General features: G+C 43.9%; 1 protein-coding gene across 3 annotated transcripts in view; it reads right to left on the bottom strand.

Moving 5' to 3' along the window:
- adamts10 (ADAM metallopeptidase with thrombospondin type 1 motif, 10) overlaps window positions 1–14,928 on the bottom strand; it is a 51,988-nt gene that overhangs the window by 28,569 nt on the left and 8,491 nt on the right. For all 3 annotated transcript variants that reach the window (XM_025899577.1, XM_025899578.1, XM_003445056.5), the window contains 6 exons: window positions 9,089–9,228; window positions 8,797–9,006; window positions 4,326–4,494; window positions 3,671–3,873; window positions 2,644–2,727; window positions 580–725 (listed from right to left, as the gene is read on the bottom strand). In XM_025899577.1, coding sequence (XP_025755362.1) covers window positions 580–725; window positions 2,644–2,727; window positions 3,671–3,873; window positions 4,326–4,494; window positions 8,797–9,006; window positions 9,089–9,228 — 952 coding nt within the window. The remainder of the gene's footprint in view (window positions 1–579; window positions 726–2,643; window positions 2,728–3,670; window positions 3,874–4,325; window positions 4,495–8,796; window positions 9,007–9,088; window positions 9,229–14,928) is intronic.

Here is a 14,928-nt window from a genome sequence, read left to right as displayed (position 1 = left end):
TGAGTATTTCAATAACGTAAACTATGATTCATCACCTTTTTTTCCAATCTCACTTTTTTGGGGCTGCGAAATGAGATGTCAAGCATACGAACACTAAAGCCTGCCATAAATGCTGCCGTGCACGGAGTCAGTCTGTATCAGTTTGCAAAAAGCTATACTGTATAAATTTTCCTCCATCCCTTAAGCGCTCCGATGCCAAAACACCGGTTCAGGAAAAGTGGAATGAACAGAAGTTAAAAACAATCTTCAGTGTCAGGCAATACTCGGACTACATGCTAAGATGAGTTAATCGAGGGAGCCGTGTGAAATTCAGCCTGTCAGCACTTGATAGCGCATTAAATCCATCCATGAGATCCAGTGAACTCGGAGGAGGAGGTGGATCGTCTCGGTGTCACCCTGAACTGGACAGCCCAGCTCTCCTGCTCAGGTCTTACTGACAGACTACGAGGAGCGGGGCTGGGCCTGCCTTACCTAACAGACGACTGATTCTTTTGACTCTTTAATTGCGGTTATTTGTTCCTGCGGGGGTCACAAGCAGACATTCCTGCAGGACAGGTTTTTCTTTTCGAGGTTTCCGACCTGGTGATGAGCACGGCGGTGTCGTGATGAGCAATGCCGTTGTCAGGTATGGCGTTCCCGTAGCTGCTGCGGTGCTGGATGGTTTTCTGCCACTTGCAGAAGCTGTCTAAAGACTTCCCCGCATGATGGTTGATCTCCAGTGTGGGCTGGTGGGGAGAGACAACAGAAGCACTTCCTTTGTTTAAACACAAAACAATCAGCTTCAGGAATGAACGAAAGATACTTAATGTGAAGTTATTCCAATATCAACAACAATTACACGATATCCCAACAATGCTATAATAACCCCGTCTTCCTGTATTGCAGCGATTTAGGCATTTTTCCACCGCAGCATTGCATGTTAGTCCTTCAATCCTGTAAAAAATATGTAGAAGCGCGGAGGGAGTGCTCTGCTGGCCACAGCTGGCGAGAACTCGTAACCCAGGAATGCATGCGGTGACATAACTAGTAATTGTCTTATCCCACAGTCCCTCATTTCTGGCCCTACTGCTGTCCTCATTTTCCTTTCCAGGGGCAGCTTGCCTATTCAGACCTGGAAAACGGCAGCAGGAGCGCTTGCACAGAACACTCTCAATCCCGTCCCGACCTCAATGGTCCACAGAGTAAGAATAACAACACTAATACTCGCCTACCGCTAATGACCCTAACATTTACTTCATTACCATGTGAGATAACGAACATATCCTGGCACTAAATTACGGGCTCTAATTTTGAGGCACTATGAAAAGCATGAATCATAAATGTTCCCTAATAAGACGGCCATAGCGGAAACCTCAAAGCCACGCCGTAATTCCCCTTTAATTCAGCATGATTCATCTGTCAAAGTGCTACAAGGTTAACATTAAAACGGAGCCGGCCACACCGTCTCACCGCATGCTGTTAATGGCAGGCTAATAAGGTCGTTTACTACAGTCACATGGCACAGTCATCTCCTGAGCTGTGCTGGTAAGGTCGTGCACTTTTTTATGAGCTAAACTCCTGCCCTGCGGTCAGGTGTGGACTCTGTCTCCGACAGCTGCATCTTTTCTGACCTGCAGTCACTCGCTTGCATTATAATACATGTGAAAAGAGTCTGCAGCCATATTATCGGCAGCGCCTTGAGCTAAACGCTAGCATGAGTGCTCTACGACACATGTTCAACATGTGACTCTGTGATTGTGGTCCTGAATGACAAGGTTGATCATTTTTCCCTTATTAAAATTTTATTTTTTTAAAAATGGATGTACACACGAAGCAATAATTTGTAAAAAGTAACTGAAATATATCAAATCAAAAGTTAATTTATTCCAATAATCATTAAGGAAAATGCGCTCGGTACCAATCAGTTCAAGTTTATCCGACTAGAATCCACTAAACCTTTGAGTGCACCAAAATTTGGCGATGACCCTTTGAAGAGGCGTCCCACCCAAAATCACATGCTGCCAGTGGATCATTAGTTATGTATATTCTGTCACCGTAACTGATTCAGTTCAATCCAGTTTTAGCTCAGGTGGCAGAGCAGGTCAGCCACTAATCAGAAGGTCGGTGGTTCGATCCCAGGCTGCCTCCTGGCTGCATGCCAAATATCCTTGGGCAAGATACTAACCCCATGTTTGACTACTGGTGGTGGTCAGAGGGCCCGGTGGCACCAGTGTCCAGCAGCCTCGCCTCTGTCAGTGCGCCCCAGGGCAGCTGTGGCTACAATGTAGCTTGCCATTACCAGTGTGTGAATGGGTGAATGACTGAATGTGGTGTAAAGCGCTTTGGGGTCCTTAGGGACTAAATAAAGCGCTATACAAATGCAGGCCATTTACCATTTACTTATATAGAGCCAAAATCACCTCAAGGCACTTTACCTGTAGGTAAAGACCATACAATATTAGAGAGAAACCCCCAGCTTTCAGAAAACCCATATGAGCAAGTACTTTGGCGACAGTGGGAAGGAAAAACTCCCTTTTAACAGGAAGAAACCTCCGGCAGAACCAGGCTCAGGGAGGGGCGGAACAAAAGACACACTGTGGAAAAGAGTAGGACCAAAGCAGTGAAACACTGGTCTTAGTATTAGCAGTAATTCATGCACCTTACCTGGTCTTCCATGAGCAGGATGAGCCGCGTCACCACAATGTTGACTGCATTCCCCAGGCTAGAATCCTGGAACAGTTTGGCAACCTGACCTCCAGGGAAACAAGAAAAGACCAGTCTTAAAAACGGCTGATAGAACAACCGAGCACACTGCGGCGGGCTTTTTCCTGGCAATCGTTAGCGTATGTTCTGTAGATGACAGACATGTTTTCCCATCATTTCTCCCCGCTGGAGAATAAATAGAGGCTAAACGAAAAAAAAGAAACAAAAAAACACTGGGGATGAGAGAAAACGGGGACTTTGATAAATACAAATACAGATCCCGCCACTCTGATTGCATAAACAGGTGCTTTTATTTCAGCCTTGGTTTCATCCATATGTTGGTTTTAAAGCAAAGTCAGAGCATACTGCACCGGAGAGGAGATCTTTGTGTCTAAATGGGCCAGAGCCATACACTTATGTGCTTCTACCCAGGCGTTCACATTAAACGCAGCACTAATGTGTTCTCCATGTACAACAGCTTAAGCACTGACCTTCCAAATCATCACCCTGGAAAGTCGGAAATAATTTGTGCAGCCAGGGCGAAAAGAATGCGACTAAGTGACTTTAATGTATAACCAAAAGAAACTGGACTATTTTTAGAGCAAATCTGTATTAAAGAACCATGCATACGGTTTTCCAATGATTAACCGCACGTACCAAAGCTTCACCGACTAAAACATGTGGCCTCCCCGAGGAGAAATCAGGCAACAGCTACGCATTTGTTTTTCTTTCTTTCTTCTATAAACATTAATAATACATCCCCCGTAAGCCTGACTCGGCCTTGGAGACTTATTTCTGTCAGTGAAGACGACCCTGTTCTTTCCAGCTCGCCTTTAATCAGCTGAATAACATTTCTTTCTTTGCTTCAAAAGACGCCAGGCCACCAAATCACGGCTGTCTGACGGTCAGTCGCTGAAAGCTGGGAAAAGCTGGGCTTTTTGCTTTTTTCATTAGAGGAAGAGGAAAGCTTTTGTGTTGTGAAACTTACAATATTCATGACAGCCAGGATGTATTGCTCGATGTCCCTGCGGCCGTGATAACCCACCATCATCTTATCGGCTACTACCAGCGTCTCCACGTAGCGCTCCCGGCTGACCGAGCGCTTCAGAGGCAGCTGGCCACGGCCAACGTGATGAGGAGGCGTCTTCAGGGTCCGCTGCCACCACGACGCACCCTTCATCGGCTTCTCGTCTGAGGCAGATCACACAATCTTACATTTTGACAGCGTACTGTTGAAAAGAGCTCAAGAAAAAGGCGCAGCAGCAGTTGATCCAGCTTTGTGCTGGAAACAGATTCTCTCGCTTTTTCCCATCATTTGACCACAGATTAATAATAATTACAGCAATAACGGCAATTAGACGAAACACACTTTGCATAATCGTAGAGCAGATTTTAAAGGGCAGCTTTACAAAGTAACTTTCTTTTCTTATATTTGTCAAACGGCGGCTTTCCAAACATACTTGTGCTTTTTCAGCAAACGCCCTGTAACACAGACTCAGTCACGCCTAATCACAACCGGGAACGCAGACACAGCCACAGCCTTCTGCTGCTGGCTGGTGCACAGACTGGCCTGCGGATGTTTACTCCTCCGGTCTGGACCTTAACGCCGCTACTAAAAAAGACCAGAATATCTGTCGTCTCACCAATGACGCCGCAGGATTGGCCCTTGTACTGATGGCGGAGCGATGACCGCTTATAAACCACATGGGGGCGCCCCTCTGCTCTCTCCTCGCTCTCTGTCCCGGTTTGGTTATCTGGTGAGACAAGGGGTTCAATCAGGTACTCCTCTCCCCCAGCAACAATCACCCCCTGCTGCAGAGAAACAGATTTGAAGAATAGAATAAAATAAGGATTTCCATCACGGCACACAGATGATTTTACAGTGCGAGTGTTTTCCTGAGAAACTCATTTCAAAAAGTGAAAACAGATGAGCCAGTTAAGCTCACGTACCTATGCCTAAAATATGCGCTCACTGGACACTTTATTAGGTACGCCTAATCAGCCAGTCACAGAGCAGCAACTCGAGCATGATCAGGACGACCTGCCGAAGGTGATTTAAGTGACTTTGAACGTGGAGTATTTAAGAAACTGCTGATCTCCTGGTTTTGTCACACACAACCATCTCTAAGGTTTACTGAGAATGTTCTGAAAAGAGAAAATGTTTGATGAAAAGTGGTTTTCTGGATGACAAACAGAGGTCAGACGGTCAGACTGCTTTTAGCTAACAGGAAGAGAACTGTAACATCGCTGGTGGCGCAGCACGTTGAACCTTGGAGAAGGTGGGCGGCAGCTTCAGAAGACCACACCAGGTGCTACACCTGCCAGGAATCTGAGGATGCGGATCACACCGGCTTGTCGAGATCGGACGACAGCAGATTGGAAAAAAATCGAATGCGTCTACAGTTCAATCCGTCAGCCTGCTGGTGGCGTTTATGGTGTGCGGGATATTTTCTTGGCACACTTTAGACTATTGGGGTGAACGTGAAGAACACTAACGAGCCTTCAAACTTCACACGAAACAGCTCGATCGTCATATTCTCATCTGTGTTCAGACCGAACTTTGGGCCCGTCGCGGTGCACGCATACACAGACGAGCACACATGAGCGCATGAAAGAGTGAATGAGAGCGAGGAAAATGAGAGAGCGAGACAGAGAGAGCGATACACTAACACTTCCTTTGATTCCGCTCAGATGTGTTGGCTTTGGTCGGAGCGAGAGTCTCCTCCCTCGAATGGCGGCGGCAGCTTTCAAAGTGCTTTTAATCCCATAATAAAGTTAGTGACGGTCCTCTGGACACACAGCCCGCTCGCCGGTGAATGCGCTCACGCTGGTTTGACTAACAGTGATTACGTGTGCAGCTTATTAACGCTTTGCGAACACGTCTAATCCTCAGCTGCGTATACAACTGTTATTATGGGGTCTGCTGTTTGTAGTGAGAGGATACACAGATACACAGCGCTGTGAATACAGCAGAATGAATTCATCCAACAAAACGGGGCGCAGAGGGGAACAAGCTCTGACCCGGCGACGAGTGGATGCGAGTCGTCCGTCGTGACGGGCTGAGGTGACTTCAAGAGAATGGGAAATGAAATGGAACTGGTGTCTTTTAAGGGTCACATCAGACAACTGTAAGATGTCATTTACACTTTCTAGAGCTCAAAGCGAGCATTACAGAGCACGACACACTGCAGGTTACTGCTGTAAACCTGAAACCGGTGGAGGAGGTGTTATCACCTTGTGCACCAGGGCAATTACTTAGATCAGTGCATGGGGCACTGCCGGTTACTTCTCAGGTCTTGGCTAGCAAACAAAGTTGAGCGAGCTTAGAGCTCCCACGCTGTGAAACCAGTCTGACCACCGAGATCAGAATGGCACTTTAATCTTCTGACTCTCTTCTTTAAACACTTTTATTAAAAGTAAAAAGTCTCTGTGAATGTCAAAGTACTGCGTTTCAGATTCTCATTTAATATTCTTTGACTTCTTAGTGGTCTTAGTTCTTCCTCCCTCAGTGTTTACCTTAGGCTGGGTTTAGTCTCTGTTCCCATGTTTACTCTGTGCTTTTGTCCCACGTTTCATGTGTCTCTATGTCCCTGTGTCTCCCCAGTCACCGTGTTAAGCTTGATTGTCTTGAGTCTGAGTTTCGATCGGTGTGTTGTATACTCAGGGCTGAAGTTCTCTGTCACTACGTCTTCCCTGTGTTCCACATCTAGTTACCGTCACATAACTCAAACTTTACTCAACTCATTCTTCTTGCTTCCTCCACTTCCGTATCATTATTGTTGAATTCTCTGGCAGCTGCTCTATTCCCATGTTGTTGCAGTATATTAATGACTAACCTCGTATTGTGGATTATCTCAGTTGTTCTCCTGACTGAAGTTTGGTCCGTTTACAACATCCTGCCATGCGATTGCATTTGTCCCTAACCATCGGGAACCCTCACGTTAACTTTTATCAAGTGGAAAAAAGTTAGCGTTCATCCTCCAGCTTCACTGTGTTTATGCTATGCTAACATAGCTGTGTCGCTAGCGATCACGTAGCACATCATTATTTACCAGCTAGCCCAACTTCAGTAACCCTACAAACGTCACTGCTGTTTAGTTTTCTGTCTTCATTTATGTTGGAAGTGATAGCAGAGCTGTACGTTTGAATGTTTCAGAAATCTCTCAGTCAGAACATGCTATATCATGTTTAGGTGGAAGCTAGCGAGCTAACTTCCTGCTAACTTCTAACTCCGTTAAATGTAATAAATCCTGTTTTCATGGATGCCTGGATGTTAAACTTAATAGTTACACCTGGTAAAGCAGCAACAATTATCTTTTTATTAAAGATGAAAGAATTTAGACAGTTTTTAACTCTCAGTGATCCTGCAGTGTTTGTTTGACTTTGGGACCTGAAGAAGACGGAATTTAGGACCCAGATGACTCCGCGAGGCTCCTGACTACGGTAGCCGTAATGCTCCAACAATCCATCAAGCGGTGCGGCTTCGTAGCTTACCAAAGTCGGACTAAAACATTTTTGAGAGTGAGGTGATCTGCTCACCTCACTCTGCCTCCACTGTCTGCGTTTGGGTCCGCATCCTCCTCACGCCACGCCGTCACGTCACGCCCTCGCAGACATGACAGTGAGTGTTTGATTTTTACCCCTCTGTAGTTTTATGGGGTTTTATCCATTTCTGAGATTTTTAATATATTTTGATTTCTTTCTGTAAACCTCTTAGTAACTTAGAAAAGTCTAAATAAAGTTTATCACTGCCTTTTCCATCGCAACCATCCATCCCAAGCAGCTTTACACCGTAACACAACATAAATCCTTGGAATGGAAATGCTGATAGTCCGGGATTTCTTATACAGTTATTATAAACTAACCAGACACTTCATTAATTACATCCTTAACACTACTGGGTTGGACACCGCCCCACCACCGCCTCCTTTTTTTGGGCTTCAGACACATCTTAAATCTTTGTTCCACAGATTTAACAAGGTGCTGGAAATTTTAATCCATACAGATGTGATAGCATCACACAGCTGCTGTGATCAGTCCTGTTCCATCACATCCCAAAGGTGCTGTATTGTATTGAAACTGGTGACTGTGGAGCCCGTTTGAGTACAGTGAACTCTTCTTTATGTTCAGGAAACCAGTTTGAGATAATCTGAGCTTTGTGACGTTGCCCCTCATCTTACTGGAAGCACCATAAGAAGATGGGAACACAGTGGAAATCCATAAAGATATGAACAAGGTTTTTATCGACGGACTGATTGTATTGTTTCTGTCTGACACTGACGTTTGAATGTGGTGGCAGTAATCAGGACTCATCAGACCAGACAACGTTTTTCCAATCTGCTATCATCATCATCATCATTTTGGTGAGTCTGTGTTAACTGCAGCTGCAGTTTCCTGTCTTAGCTGACAGGGGTGGCAACCTGTGTGGGCTTCTGCAGCTGAAGCCCGCCTGCTTTAAAGTTCAACATGCACAATCAGAGACGCTCTTCTGCATACCTCCTTTGGAACAAGCGGTTATTTGTTGCCTTCTGGTCAACTGGAAGCATCGACAACTGACCTCAATGAGGTATTTTCTCACAGAAAAATGCAGATCGCTGGAAATTTTCTGACCATTCCCTGTAGACGGGTGACTGTGCGGGAAAATCCCAGCAGATCAGCAGTTTCTGAAATACTCAGACCAGCTCGTCTGTCACCAACAGCCACGTTGAAAGTCACTTAAATCATATTTCCACCACAATTTCACCAAATCGTATGCTTACGTGTGATTGGCTGATTAGATATTTGCACCAAGTGGACCAGTTGAAAGGTACGCCTAACAAAGTGGCTGGTAATCGCATTAAAAAGCTTTAAGTCTACAGTAGCAGCGCTGGACTGGACACAATTGATGATGTCATCTTTTAAACTGAAAAGTGTCTCTTTTTAGCATAAATTCTTCCTTTCAGATAAGGTTTAGAGCTGCTCGAGGACTCGAGGTTTGTTAAAGTATCATGCTTTGATGTCAGGATCAAGCATTCTTTATCCTTCTGTGCTGAGCCAGCGCTGCTGCTGCTGCTGCTGCTGCTGCTGTCACTCAGTGTTTGAGCTGTGGATTAGACCGGGAGGGTCGAGTCTTACCAGGCCGTTACAGTTGCTCAGGGCCACTTTGCTGGAATGCGGTTGGTCTTGGAGGTGTCCCACATAGTGGCAATGAGGAGAGTAAGGGTGACTCCAGGCTAAACGACCCCTCTTCCAGTACTCCACCCGGAACTGCCGTGACAGCAGGCTTCCCTGTAGCGTCAGGTTGAGCAGGAAGTTGTTCCGGGATGTCGACAGCTGGTAAAAGAGCTAACAGACAGAAAGATGAGCAAGAAATTAATAAATATATCTATTTTTAATTTTAAAAAAGTTACATCAAGAAGCATAATACAGAGTCAGGAAGCCTGTCTTCAGTGCTGCGCCTTCTTCTTTGGTGGTGTTCAGTCATTTTTGAGTCCAGCATCTTGCCACTGGGTCCTACACGTACTGGGATGGCGATCTCATACTGGCCTAGACTGGATAGGAAAGCAGCTAGAGGGGGAGAAATAAAGACAACGTAAAATCAACACCAGAGTTTAACTAGATAAAGACAAAATTCAGCTTCTTCCAAGTGACTCTAATAAAAAATAAAAACAATAAAAACTGGAGGATTTGCGAGCTGCTTATTTTAAAATCACACAATGGGCTTTTTTATTGAGTGACTAACCCAGTTGGAAAAGAGGAACTTGCAGACTTTTTGGCCTATTTCTGACAAGGCCCCTCCACCCCAAGTACCCCCTCCTTCACGAGGCCATAAGGATGTTCCCATGGTTACCTTGAAACTGTATACTTCCTGTCTGTCTCAGTCTGTGCAAGAGGCCGGCAATGATTTATTGTCCAAACACGCTCAGCTCCAAACAGCCGGCGTCAGCTTACTAACGGGGAAGGGTCACTAGCAAAAGGAGCCCAGCTTAAACCTTTGGTCTCGCTTGGTGGAGAAGCGGCCCCTTCCCACACAGAGTAAATACCCAGAGATCAGAGCTCCCTGGTACAGACTTAAAAAGCTCCGTACCAGGAAAAATCTCTCTGAAGGCAGCAGATAGCTGTGCCTGGAATAAACAGCGCAATTACAGCACAAACACTGCATTCACATGGACTCTGTGAGGTTGCAGTGTATTTGCGACATGGGAACGTTAGTGCAAAACACCACCGGCGTTCGAGCCTGTGGGAACCAAAACATAGATGCAGTTTCTGCATTTCAGATTTCACGGTTAATCTTCCAGCCCTGTGTCGGCAAAAAACGCCCTTTCAACACAAAGGACGCAGCCCTCGTGTTTAGTCTAAATTAGATTGAGACTAAACATGTTTCAGGTATCTATTTGTCTGTCATCTCCTCCCTGTCCAACAGCATGTTCCCACTTTTCCTCATTATCGCACCTCCACACCAAGCTGCACACCTGCACCCCATTACCACATCGCTTTTTGCCGTATTCCTCTGCAAGATTATCTAATTTGTTGCAGCCACAGCATCATACTAACTTGTTTCGTCTGTCTATTAATGTTCTGCCATAAAATCCAGCTCCCTAGTAAACTCTGATTTTAAGCTTACTTAGTGTTTGAGTCCCGTCTTGTTTCATTGGGCAGCTGGACAAAACGGTCCAAAAAACATCCGGCGAGTAGTAATTCATTTATATATCAGTACTTCTCTCACCGCAACCGGTCGCAGCAGATGGCCCCGCCCCTCCCCGAGCCTGGTTCTGCCAGAGGTTTCTTCCTGTTAAAAGGGAGTTTTTCCTTCCCACTCTCGCCAAAGTGCTTGCTCACAGGGGGTCACATGACTGTTGGGTTTTTCTCTGTATGCATTATTGTAGGGTCTACCTTACTATATAAAGCACTTTGTTGTTGTGATTTGGCGCTGTAGAAATAAAACTGAATTAAATTGAATACTGCTACTGAAACCAATCAGACTGTGCATTAAATACAGACAGTAAAGTGACATTGTTTATACTGTAGTCAACATTAACATTGCATTAAGAGTGCATGTACAACACACTCGATGGTAAGAATCCCTCAACAGCTTTATAAAACCTTATTCTGGGGCAAAGTCTGTTTTTCCTTAACAGATCTGATCATTTACATATGCCTGTGTAGGTTCTCACTCATTCAGGTCATGGTAGTCTAAGGAGCTTGAAAAGAAAGTGACTGGACTTCTTTAAGTTACTTATAGAAGCTTAAAGCTGAAAGAAATTTAATGAAGTCCAGTCGCTTTGTTTCCAAGCTCCTTAGACATTCATTTAGATAAATAACTGCCTGGATGCTTATAAATGCATATATCTGATCAGCCAATCACGTGGCAGCAACACAGTGCATGTAGACATTGTCGACAACTTGCTGAAGGTCAAAATGAGCACCAAAATGAGGAAGAAGGCTGATTGAAAAGCAGTAGTAACTCAAATAACCACTCATTAATCTCAGTCCAGCACCTTTGGGTATGTGTACAACATCGTGGACATGCAGGCGACAAATCTGCAGCAACTGTGTGATGCTGTCATGTCGACACGGACCAAAATCTGTGAGAAATGTTTGCAGCAACTGGTTGAGTCTCTGCCATGTTTTAAGGCAGCTTTGAAGGAATATACCCACTGAAGTGGTTGGGAAGTGTCGGTGGAGAACAGAACTTTAGAAACCTAAAAGCATACTGCAATCCACACAGATGCATACAAAATATCTGCTTTATAGCAGGTAAATAGGTCTTATTCTCATTATTACTTTCAGCTATGACCCTTTGAACGGACTACAGTGGGCAATCAAGGCACCCCACTGGCATTTTTTCCCCTCAAACTTCCTGAAAAGCATTAGCTTTCCCACAACAAATCCATCCTGTTCTTGTAAAGCACAGCATGTAACCAGGCAGGTGGTATTTCCCCTACGTTTGAAGCACAGGAAAAACTCCTGGACAGAAAATGTGAGTACTAATAAAGCAGATAGAATTTGTCTCTATAGAAGAAATTAACGAGACCTCACACAGAATTAAGTGTAATGAAAACCAGAACACAAATGAACCTGCAGTCTAAAGTTACAGCTTGGGCAAACTCAACAAATCGTCATTCCCACACCCACAGGGACACGAAACACAGGCAGCTTCTAAGGACTGTTCTGAAAACGGTTACACAACTTCAATATGAGACATTTATGAATGCTATGAACTCAAAACAGCCTTCCTTCACACACACGTGGAAGAAGCGAGAAGTAAGAGTGCAAAAATAGTTATCAACCCTTTAGTGAGCCAGTAGAGCTGCAGTCTTAGATTTGCTGTATTAAAGCGTCTAAAAACAGTACTATACAAAAGCCTTGAGTCATGCCTCATTTCTTTATAGTTTGCTTTCTTGTTATTTCTTTGTGGTCTTTAAAATTTTTCAGAGGAATGTTTTTTGTGTGTCTTAAGGCACTTATCACTGACCTGTGACTCACTCAAGCATGAAAACGGCATCTAACTCAAGAAATGGACCCGTGGTGTGTTCAAACGCAACAGATGACCTTTAAATTATATTTTTAGGAACTTTGTTTGTTCTTTTGCTGAACCGATGAGAAAAATAACACAGGCATAAAATCGTATTTTTGCACCAATAAGGTGATTCCCAACGACCTATTAGGTGAAAATTTGGCATGTCTCGGCATGATGTGGATGAGGAATCATGTGGATCATGAGGAAACTGCACAAGTGGAGAATAAAGGAAGAACTAGCAAGCCCTGAAAAAAAAAAAAAGATCTGTGAAAAGTATCTGAAAGTCAGCAAAACGCTGGAACAGGACCTGACAGAGGCATCTGTCCCTTCGCCTGATCCATCTGCTGTTCACTTAAAACTTCATCTGAAATGGTTTCAGTGGAAGGATGGCTGTCAAGAAGACAGGTGTGCCTTATTACACAAGAACTGGACCGAAAATCAGCGTGCACGGGTCTGATGCTTCAAATGGTTGTTAATATGCACGGACGAGGTCAAAACACGGTGGAGGCTCAGTCATGGTTTGGTTTCCGGCTCCAGCCAGACCTCAACATTTACTGAGCACAGAACAAAAGGCATCTGAAGAAGAGCTTTGAATGTCGTCCTAGAAATACTCCTGAAGACTCCACAAAGAAAGTTTGCCCAGGAGAATAAAAGGTGGTCGTCCCAAATACTGACTTACAGTAAAGTACAAACTCTGTTTTTGCTTTCATGCTGTATTTCCATGTATGTTTGCATGTCTTAATGCATCGCCACACCTGCATTTCTCATTTTCCTAGCAAAATATAAAGAAATGAGGGATGGTTTGAGATTTTTGCAGAAGCAGCTTGTTAATCACTTGCTGATAAGATTACCAGATGACAAGACGGGGACGTGAACCACTTTTTTTATCCACACGTTAAGCTGTATCTCTTTGCATCACCTACTGCACATCAATCAGTTTATTTATAATATTTTATGCACTAACATCTTCAGGATTTCAAATGACGAACGTCAAGATTTCAGATGAGTTAATAACTGGCAAAAACCCCCAAAACAACAACTATAGATTCATGCACAAGAATTCCAGGTTCATACAGAAACCACAGCTGCAGTGTGGCGTGTGCAGGTAATGAAATAACTGTGCCAAGAACGCACTTCAGCTTCACAGGAAGGAAAGAAAACGTAGTATACGACACGCATTATTCCTGATTTTCTAGTCAACCAGGCGGATTAAGCTATAGCGACCTAGTGCGAACGAACTCAACGCCTGATTCAGGATCAGAAAAATCTAACAGAAGACGTCGAAACAAAGAGGAAACAGTTGGTGGAAACATGCGTGCTATATTTAATAGGAGAGAACACCCTGACTGACCGGGTGCCATACAGAAATGTCTTTGCTGATAAATACACCCTCAGTTCTGTTATCGCCAAATGAAAATAGTGAAAGGAAGCACTCTGATGGAAAAGTGCCCCACCCTCCACGCCAGCTACACCACGACTGTTTTTCAGACCAAACCCTGCTGCCTCTTTTGAAGCAAAGATATTCTTCAGTATAAAATATATGAGTTATTAGGAAGCTCTCTCATCATTAGATCGCTGTGGAGGAGCTCTGAAGGAACGTATCGGAGCCTCTCTTCTCCTGTGTGCAGCCTGGATGCACAAATACAGACACTTCTAACTTTGAGGCAACAATTTGGGAAGCAGGAACAACGTCACCTCAACCCAGTCCAACACATTTTAAATGAAGCTGAGTATCAGCTGTGAGCTGATATATATGTATATATATATATATATATATATATATATATATATATATATATATATATATATATATATATATATATATATATATATATATATATATATAGATGTGTGTGTGTGTGTGTGTGGAGCAGAAAATCTAAACAATGAGCTAAGAAGGCCCGAGGGAGAAGAAGGTAGATAATCCTGCATGGGTTTACTGTGGCAGGCAGCTCCTTTCACATCACACAAAGACATTCGATCCTTGTTAATAAAAAAAAAAAGTAATTAAGTTCAGGTTTAAAGAACTGACTTCCTGTGACTGTGGAAAACTAACTCTCCGAGGGAAAATGGCACGCCAGGGTTTATGGGGTGGGCTATTTAAGGGAAGCAGTGTGGCAGACTATCAGAGACCGAGGGATATGAGGGGGTCAAAGGTTAAGTTTAGGAAATACACAATCATATCCTTGTTCTGGGTGATGAAACACACACACTTAGGGATTTTTATGTCTTTGCCTTTAGAAGGACGGGCCGGGTATGTGTTCAGCGGGATTTGAGTTCTGGGTTAAAGCTCAGTCGGTCCAGACCTGCAGGCCTGGACTGAGAGCGACAGCCAGTTCATACCATCCAACTTTATCTCGTGTGCGCATACTGAATTATACACAAATACAATAACGCAAAAATATAGTTTCAGGCATCTAATGACATATTCAAATTGTGTTTAAATTATTTATTTTATTCTAAACTTGGGTAGCACCGAGAGTTTCTCTTTTTCTTCTGGGCACCTCGACCGTAAAACACATTAAAGTGGCATAAAAGCCTGGATGACAGAAAATAAACCAGTGATGTTTTCCCACTATTAAAAAATAGGATTGGCTGTTTAATTCAAACCCAGATCTCAGACTCTGGTTCGGGGAAAAAAGGATCATTTTATGAACAAACCCTTTCTCAGCTATTTGTCAAAGAATTTCATGATAATGTTTTGATATTTAAATAATACATATACATTGTTGTATCATCCCTGCTTC

This window comes from Oreochromis niloticus, linkage group LG17 (assembly GCF_001858045.2).
Source record: "Oreochromis niloticus isolate F11D_XX linkage group LG17, O_niloticus_UMD_NMBU, whole genome shotgun sequence".
Lineage (NCBI taxonomy): Eukaryota > Metazoa > Chordata > Actinopteri > Cichliformes > Cichlidae > Oreochromis > Oreochromis niloticus.
The sequence above is the reverse complement of the archived record's forward strand: the minus strand, read 5'-3'. Positions and strand labels throughout refer to the sequence as shown.